The sequence below is a fragment of the Lathyrus oleraceus genome, chromosome 1 (assembly GCF_024323335.1).
Source record: "Lathyrus oleraceus cultivar Zhongwan6 chromosome 1, CAAS_Psat_ZW6_1.0, whole genome shotgun sequence".
Classification (NCBI taxonomy): domain Eukaryota; kingdom Viridiplantae; phylum Streptophyta; class Magnoliopsida; order Fabales; family Fabaceae; genus Lathyrus; species Lathyrus oleraceus.
In genome coordinates this window covers 379,376,092-379,385,719 of record NC_066579.1, presented here as the reverse complement: position 1 = coordinate 379,385,719, position 9,628 = coordinate 379,376,092, and the positions used below count along the sequence as shown (strand labels likewise).

At 36.5% G+C, this 9,628-nt stretch overlaps 1 protein-coding gene across 1 annotated transcript; it reads right to left on the bottom strand.

The window, feature by feature from the left end:
- Window positions 1–315: 315 nt before the first annotated feature.
- On the bottom strand, window positions 316–5,651 carry LOC127138061 (protein TRIGALACTOSYLDIACYLGLYCEROL 4, chloroplastic). The gene is made up of 5 exons (XM_051064470.1): window positions 5,246–5,651; window positions 3,937–4,183; window positions 1,306–1,669; window positions 825–1,162; window positions 316–714 (listed from the first exon to the last, which is right to left on the bottom strand). The coding sequence occupies exons 1-5, from the start codon at window positions 5,503–5,505 to the stop codon at window positions 517–519; spliced, it is 1,407 nt and encodes a 468-aa protein (XP_050920427.1). The 5' UTR covers window positions 5,506–5,651; the 3' UTR covers window positions 316–516.
- Between the last annotated feature and the right edge of the window lie 3,977 nt (window positions 5,652–9,628).

The following is a 9,628-nucleotide window of genomic DNA, read 5'->3' as shown; positions in this document are numbered from 1 at the left end:
AAAAGTACAAGAAAAAATTCATTTTTTAAATATATTTGATGTTTTATTGAACAAATAATCAATTCTATAAAGACGTTATTTTCTTATATATAACTAAACTCAATGTATTATATATTTAAATATTATATGTAGATCAAGATCACCACACAAAAGAAAAGTCAATCAACACTGATTGACTATTATAGTTGACTCCAACAACCTCACCTTGTCTGATACAGAAGTATCCATCATGCAGTCTTCTCTTTCATCTTTCTCCAACCAGTTTCTTGCATGTCTTTTAAATTTGTCTCACGCAATACCTTTTGCAAACAAAAATAGAGAAGCAAAATCTACATATAAAAGCCATAAGCACAACATGAGAATTAATGGACCAGTTACCAACTTGCTTTCATGACCAGTGTTTTATAATTTTAAGGAAAGGAAAAGATTTCTACAGTGCCTATTGGCTATGGCTTTTGTCAAATTGGATCCTGCTGCAACATAAAGTCAGCTGTAGAGGATCCAAGTTCGGCTTATTTATGTCTCGTAGAATCGAAGTTCTACCATAAACTCTTGCCGCTTAGGACAACACCAAGCAACTGCTTTTGCTGAACCAAGTACATGTAATGCATACTCAACAGCAAATACAGGTTCATGTGCTTGTATGGGAAACTCAAGGTTCTTCAGATCGACCGCAATTCCTGAATCTACTCTGAAACTGATGGGACCAACAATCTGCAAGATGTGAATAAAATAAAATTGTCTTTTGGTGATGAAGCTTACTAATCAGGCAAGAATTTTAAAACTTGTGAAGTCTTTCAAGTTTAGGGAATAAATGGTGGTACCTGCTGCTGAAGAGATACAGTAGCATTGGGGCAAACTGCCTGAACAGCTTCCATGTTGGGCTTTTGAGAATTGAGAAGATCTTGTGTAAGACTTGTTGCACCTGAAAGGAATTTGGAGCCAGAAGGAAAATCCAGCCGGGCCTGAAATCGAGAAAGATCTAGAAAAGGCCTTTGGAAGTTTCCATGTTGGGCTGTAAATGAAATGGATCCGAATAAATCTGCTAAAAAAGAAGACTTTATTCCAGAAGCCTGAAGAAACAATCCTACAGAATGTTCTCCATCGTCATCTGTTTGCGCTCTTGCAGAATTCTCCCCGAAATATGTTGTTGCAGCAGCACCTTACCATAAAGAATTCAAGGAAATAATAAGCACTTTCTAAAAGGAAATAATAAGCACTTTCTAAAGAATTCAAGGGAAATAATAAGCACTTTCTAAAGAATTCAAGGAAATAATAAGCACTTTCTAGTCGGAGACAACATACCAATCATCCCTGATGCAGACACGCGAGGATCTGAAAGAAAGATGTCATATGGTTGTACCCATTTCAATTTAGGAGTTTCACTTCTCCAGATATCAATGTTTTTCCTACAAGAAAAGACGCTTTTGAAGGCCAAACCCGGAAGTAGAGTCTGTGGTACTCTATCATTTTGATTTTGAATACTCTCGAACTGCTTGGGTGACCCAGAAGTGTAGTGCGCAGACAAATGATAACCAACAGAAGAGTCACTGGTAGTCGAAGAAGCAAGATCAATAGCCATTGAAAATGGTACATCCCAGTAATTACCAATCTTATCAACAAAAAGACCGGGATAAACTGCTTCCACTGTTAGATCATGATGTGGAAACTACAACCACGCAACAATAAAAGTTCATATTAGTGAAAAAAATTAAACCCAAATTCTATCAGTTCATGTCAAAATGTGACAACAGAAAAGCAACTAAAAGTATATATTTAGTATAAATTTGGATTAACTTAACCTCTACATACTCGCGGCAGCTAATGTATAATATATAATCAACTGTGTTATAGATATACTCATGCAGCTCAGTAAACTAGTGTCTGTTCTTAACTGTTAGCTGTTAGTTGTTCAAAATAGTCAGCCACTTTTCTTTTGTTATTTGATTTACTACTTGAATCTTGAATTATTTTGATGTTTATATATGACATACCAGCTCTTAATTTTGCTGCATTGTTTTATTTTACTTTAAAATATCATACTTTTGTTGGTAATGTATCTTACATTCATGATAAGATTCAATTCACGATTCGGAAAATAGGTCTTCTGATTCATTTATTTGAATCTCGATTTGATAATCATGGTTCAAAGTCTGTTACAGTCAGCTAGTTGTTGTAATAGTTTTCTCCAATTGTACAACAATCCCTATGAGTGCAAGGGCTAACCACTGACTTCAACAGAATATGCTCTTGGGCTTTAGTGATTTATTTCTCTTTGCTCGCTTGCTGTGGCTATGGTGGTCGAGGTGGTCGCCATAGCATGATTGACAGTCAAGTTAGTTGAAAGACTGGATATGATGCTGTCATTTTCTTTCACCAATTTAATCATGCCGATGGCAATGCTCTTGCCTCCTATTGCATGCATGCATTACTATCGGTATCGCCTCTTTACTTTTCACTGCCAGTCGCCTTCAGGCTATACCCTGTCAATCTCCTCTGCAACCATCACTGCATTATGGGTGTCTCTGAAAAGACATCATGCCAGTCCAATTCCTGAATTGATTCTAGGGATGTGGTTGAATCAGAGTAGTCATTCCCGGATAGCTGCACGGATCGGACGGTCCCAAAAGTGAGATAGCGGGATAGCGTATAGCAGAATGACCGTTCTATCTGATCATTTTTTGGACAAATTACATATAAGAATTATAAACATGTATTGAATGTAAAATTAAACAAATAACTTAACTCATTAAATATTCATAAACCAAAGCACATATGCCTTTTGAAGTGCATAAATGACTATGAAGGAAGGTTAAGATTGAGTCTCAACTCAAATTTGATTGAAAAATCCAAAATTATCCTTAAAACCTTGTAAATTTAAGGGGTAATTTCGGTTTTTAGAGGGAAAAAAGGATAGCTGGCTAAAAACCGCTCCTGGCCGGGAACCGGTCTGCTTTGCTATCCCGCTATTTACCCTATAGCGGCCACTATAGTGTTCTGCACCGCTAAGGCTTTTCCTATTGCGGTCGACTTCCGTTCCGTTCCACTATAGCGGGATAGCGCCACTATTGACTACTCTGGGTTGAATTAGGTTGGACCTACCAGGATGGTGGCCAGATGAGAAACAAATAGAAGAAGAGAACTGGCAGTTTGGTTCACTGAATTCACTACAAAGTACAAACCAGAACCACAACAGTCGACTGAGCAATAACAGAGCCAATATACGACATAACACAAACAATAAATCATGATGGATTCCTATCAGATAAATGTGTGGGAAGACACATACAAACGAGCCAGCGAATGAGATAAGGGGCTCCATTAGGCAAATGTGTCAGCAACTGACATATCGTGGTCTGTCAGGATCAAATCTTAATGAGGAATGGCCAAGGCTGGTTACTGTTTGAGTTGGTTCCTCTTTCTTTCCCTCACCTAAACACCCTCACGTAATCATATTAGTTATTAACTAATCTCTGAAAAAAACTCTGATTAATCCAGTGTTGTCAAATTGCATGGCGTGGCGGAATTTGGGCAGCCCTCTATAGTTCCATGTTATGCGATTTAGTGCAAAGTGTTGTTAGATTGTGGCACTTTAGTATTGTAGCATAGCAGAATTTGAACATACCACTTATTTCTACGTTCTGCGATTGACAACACGATTTAAGAGTCTACAAACCGAGAATAGCATAGTTATCTTTGGATTTGGAATGCAAACTTTATTCCCAAACAAACAAAGAAATTCACAATAAGCACATCCCGTAGTATCTTGACTTATATGAAAAGTACACGGTAGTACAAATGGAATGAGCTCCTCATCAAACACTAATGCCATAGAAATCTAGAACGGTATCATAACAACAAATGCTAAAAATCATTGAGAATAAAAGCATTGCAAAAAATTTACGAATTTGTAATAGGATTACAAAAAATGCATACCTTATGATGAAGGACAGCTTTCCCACGAGGTTTATCGGTATAGTCATATGAATCTAAGCCAAAAAGTAAAGTATCATCCGGTGTTAACTGGAACTCTGAACATAATCCCAAGGCATACAAAGACTTCTTCTTTAGGTGACTCCCAAAGGTTTTCAACCAAGAGGAAACCCGCGCTGGTTTTTCCTTGCTGTTCTGAACAGATGAAATGAATTTCTGCAAATTGAACTGACCCAGTAAAAATACAACCCTGCAAAACTCTCAAACTTGAATATCAGCCAATATAAACTCATTGATAATTCACAGACACGGCTCAATTACGATCAAGACACAGATGGAAATTAACACCAACAAATTTATAAATGCAAACAATCATTCATTAGAAACATGTTTGAATTGACTTATTTGAGTTTGTCTACAAGTATAAGCACTTGTGAGACTATTCAGAAGGGTTTAAGGAAACAATTTATCACATGTCTATAAGTTTTTTTCAGCTTATTTCTAAAAGCTCTCTACAATAGCTTATGAAAACATTTTGACTTTTTTATTTTTTAACTGAAATAGTTTTTGTAACTCGTATGATAAGCACTTATGGTTTTAACTTGCAGTTTGCAAATGCAATTGTGGCCTCAATATTAAAGGATCTTGAGGTCTATGCAACACCATCATTGCTACTGTTTGGACTGCATTTTTCCGCAATATAATCACGACTATAACAACAACAACCAAGCTTTGTCCCACTAAGGGGGGGTCGGCTACATGACCAACTTCCGTCATAATGTTATATCCAAGACCATGCTTCTATCCAAATCACTAATCTCGAGATCTTCCTTAATAATTTCTCTTAAGATTTTTCTAGGTCGTCCTCTACCTCTAGCGGCTTGACTCCTCTTCATCTAATTTCCTCTCCTTGCCACAAAATCTACATGCATTCTCTCTACATGCCTAAACCACCTATGCCCAAATCACGTCTATTTTCCACCATCTTTTCTACTATGTGTTATCTCAATATTCTCTCTAATATTGTCATTTCTAATCTTATAATGGTACTCATATCACACATCCAACGCAACATCCACGACTACAAAAGCAATTTAAATACATTTATAAGAACTTAATTAAATTGTTGATCCAAAAAGAGTCTTAGTCAATTCCTATCCATAAACTCACCCCCAACCAACCCATTGTTAAGTATTACTAATTGGTAAGCAGAATAAAACAGGATTGAGAACTACCCATAAACTAAAAGGGTGAAATTGATATAAAAATTGAAACTTTAGAAATGGGGGTTGATGAAAGATGAAGAAATTACCAGTTATCAGAAAAGGGAAGCGAGAGAACACGTTGGAGACTGAAACCTTGAGGTTGTGAAAAGGTAGGAAGCAAAGGGGCTTTCATGAAAAGTTGCATGAATTGAAGTTGTCTAGGTCTGGAAAGTCTTGCACCTCGTGATAAACCCAAAGGGAGAGGGTTACCGGGAACGGGAGAAGCCAAGCCATCAATGGTTTTTGGAGTAGAAATGTCTAAATCCCAAAACCCTCCTCCATCCATTACCCATCTTAGTTTCCTCATCACAACCACGAAGAAGGAAATGAGAATGGTAATGCTCTTGGTTCTTGTTGCTCTTCTCTCGCACTCACTCCATGTTCAAACGAGAAGAGAGGGTGGATTTTACATAGGAAAAAGAAGAAAAGAGGACAAATTAATTTGTGGCCCCTTATCTTAGGCCATGTGGATTGCCAAGGTGTATTAATCACTTTGACTAAAAAAAACATGTTTTTAAATAAAAACAAGTCTCGCAATCCCAATTTCAATTAAACATGAATGAAAATGGAAAATAAAAACTTAGAAATCACCTCAAAACTAAAATTGATTCTCAAAAATCCTAGATCATGCTAAAAATCACGAAATCAAAAATTAAAGGCAATTTTGAGAAGAAAATGTCGCCTTAAAATTAAAGTAGAGTGTATTATATTTGTATAATTTTTCGAGATAGATATTGAAAATAGAGTGTACGAATTTTATTAAACACTGTTGAAGTCATTTAAAGCTACGTGTGTTGGTCACTCGACATAAAATATTTATTTTTAAAAAAAATATTGGTCTTTTATGTGTTTATATTTATCATATTAAATAGGTACAAATTGTGTTGGATCGAGTCAATGTGTATTGTATCGTATTTATGTATGACATGTGTATTTAAATTGTATTGTGTGTATATTGCATCATATTGACATGTCAGTGATAGGTGAATTGTATTAGGTTTGTATTTAATTGCATTATGCCATGTCAATGTTAAGTGAATTTAATTGGATATCTATTTGATTGTATTGGTATGTGTGCATATGAAGTTCAATTATATTGTATTTCTTGATTGTTTGTGTGTAGATGTTTAGTTTTGAATTATGTCTATCGCATAATTGTATGTTTTTGCTATAATGTATGTATTTATCCGTTGAATTTTTCCTTCATTTGTAGGAGATGACTTTATTTAACTATGCTATGTTGATTTGACTTTTGTATGAACCTTTTGATTTATAATGTTATTCAATTGCTTGTTGTTTTTAATGCTTTTTATGTGAGATACTCTTTTAATATGATCTTTGGCACATAGGGAATACCGACCATTAGTCTATGTGTTGGACTTAGGGCAATTGTTATACTTACGCTGGTTGAATAGGAATAAGAGACCGAGAGTAGTGTATCGCATCTCGAAAAATACGATTCCTCGCGATGGTCGCGAAAAAAATTATGTTCGAACAGAGTTGCCACCGAACTTTATTTATCCCAATCAAGGAATAGGAAAATATCGATAAAACCTTTGAAATATTGAATAATGGTCGTCACAGCCATATTCGGGTTCGGGAGTCGATTACGCAAGGGGAAGGTATTAGCACCCCTCACGTCCGTTGTACTCAACGGGAACCTTTTAGTTTAAATTGTGATTTGAATGTTAGGTTATGTTATTTGTTTTCTTCGACTGAATAAAGGATTGAGAAATAGAGATGGATGGAAACCTCAGAAGGGGGAAATGAAGGTTTTTTATTAGTGTGCTCGCCAATATCTCGCAATCTCGTGCCTACATATCCTTATGGTGCAATAAGGAAATCAGAGCATTCGTAGTTCGGGGAACTACGGTTTTTTTGTGTCTTTTAATGAACAACTGTTTAGATCGCATTCTAAAGCCTAAATGTTGACTTGTCTACTCTCGGCGGAGGCTTAAGCACTGGTTTGTTGTATGCGTTAGAAAGGATTAAACGGTGTTCTTTTTTAAAAGAGTTTCTATCGCACGGGGGTGATGAAATAGGTTTGATAAATTGAGTGTGTTTTAATGAACACATGCTTAGATCGTATCCTAGCGGTTAAACGTTGGTTTACATGCTCGCGGTGGAGACTTAAGCGCTAGTTTGTGTACGCATTAGAAAGGATTAAGCAATGTTCTTTCTGAAAAGATTTTAAGTTGTTGATCGCACAAGGGCGAGGAATTAAGTTTTAATATGTTTGATATTTTTGGTTGGATGACAATTACTCGGATAGTCGAGTAAGACAACTCGTATCCTAATAGTCGGGAAAGGGAATAGAAGACTTTAGATCGCTTCCTTTTTCATCCTTTATAAAAAGGATCTAATGATGATTAAGGTGTTTTGAATGGGTGGCGAATATTCAGATAGCCAAGTAAGACAACTCGTATCTAATAATCGGGAAAGGGAATAGAAGACTCTAGACCACTTTCTTTTTCATCTGAGTGACTATGAAAATAGGTTTATGTATGGTTAATGTATTTTAGATAAATGACAAGTACTCGAATGGCTGAGTAAGACAACTCATATCCAAGCATTTGAGGAGAGGAATCGAAGACTCAAGACCATCTCCCTTTTTTTATAGTTCATTGTGAAAATGATTTGATTAAGTTACAAGTTTGTGAAAAAATTACAATTGTTCGATTAACCGAATAAGAGAACTCGTATTCAAACAATTGAGGAGAGAAGTTTGAAGACTCAAAGTCATCTTCTTTTTTCATTTCGTTGTTATGAAAAGTAAATTGGGTTTAATTATGTTTAGGCAGATAGAAATGACAATTATTTGACTAACCGAGTAAGAGAACTCGTATTCAAATAATCGAGGAGAGGAGTTGAAAACTCAAAACCATCTCCCTTTTCATTTCCAAATAAAATGGTGTTTAATCGTAATTAGATGTTTTAATTAATTTGAAAAGAAATACTCGATATTGGATCGAGATTTGAATTGGTATTGGTAAATGGATTGTGTTATTGCTTAGTGAATCGATCATCTACTCGACTAATTAAAATCGAATAGGTCTCATTGTAAGAAAGCCCAAAAGTAAGTTATGTGAGGTTGATGGCGAAGCTAGAAGCAATCGACTTACAAGGGCATTTGGGAAATGGGCTCGACATTGAATCGAGAAGTATGTGGTTTAATGTGATTATAATGCTTGGAATAATTACCAATTGCATATCCTAAAAAAAAACATGTCTCGAGTGGTACAAAGTATTGTATAAATGGATTAATAGAGTAATCATAATATGAATAAGTCTTATGAACAAAATAATTAATCGGATAATAATACTTAGAAATGAAAAGGATTAATTATAAATAATAAAATTTAATTATTTAATCGAAATATTAATTAGTTGGAAATACTAAAATGTCCTAATTGATTTTAAATAAAACAAATTATAAGTATATACACAAATCAAAAGGGATTGGCCTTTTTTTGAAAGAAAATGGGCTTTTCTTTGGCCCAACCACAACCAAAAACGCTCCCTTATCCAGTAAGGGAGGTGCTGGAAACAGAAAAGTTATGTGGGCTGGTTTGGAGGCCCCACACGCAGGCCCACTGACTTCAAGGAGACCTTCGGTCAACGAATTGACCGCGAAGACCCAACCAGGGTCGTTGGATACCATGACCCAATCTGGTCAGCGCGAACGGACGAAAGATAAAGGCGCTAGACCATGATAATGAAGTGAGGGAATCACATGGGATCCCTTGGAACATGTCAATCGAACGGTGACAAGTGTCCCAATGGTGGCGACACTTGTCACCACCACTCACCCACCAGCCTAGCCTAAAGCCACAGAAACGCTCCAAGAAAAATCACTCTCGCTAATGTTTCTCTCTCTTCCTACAAGAGCACAAAATTGCTCTGTAACTCCCACCATTTCTCCCGGTGGCAACCTACCGGAGAAGACGGTGGTTGTCGGCCAACAGCGGCGGCGCCACCTTCTTCTCTGGCGAAACCCCACTCAAACCAAAAGATCTAAACCCTAACCTCCCTTATTTCAGGCCCATGATTACGAATCCGACCTCAAAACCACCAAAATCCCAACCAAAATCCTAGATCGGGAGCCTTAAAAGAAAACCTAATTTAGACAAAACGAAATTAAACCCCAAAATCGAAGGCAACTCAAGAAATTACTTAAAGGAACAAAGATCAGCGAAAGGAGTTCTACGTCAAGACAAATTCAAAAAGGCAAGAAGAGTTAAGGATTACCTAATCGGAGAGACTCCGACGTGATTCCGGTGACGACTCAAAGGTAACGTAGTTGACTCTTTTGATCTCCTTAAAGCTACCTTATACTCCTTCTCTACTTTGGGTATGGTTTATAGCTCAACCTTACTCAAACTCTAATGATGAGTTTGAGCGGTTAGTAGAAAATGAGTTTTAGGGTCGGT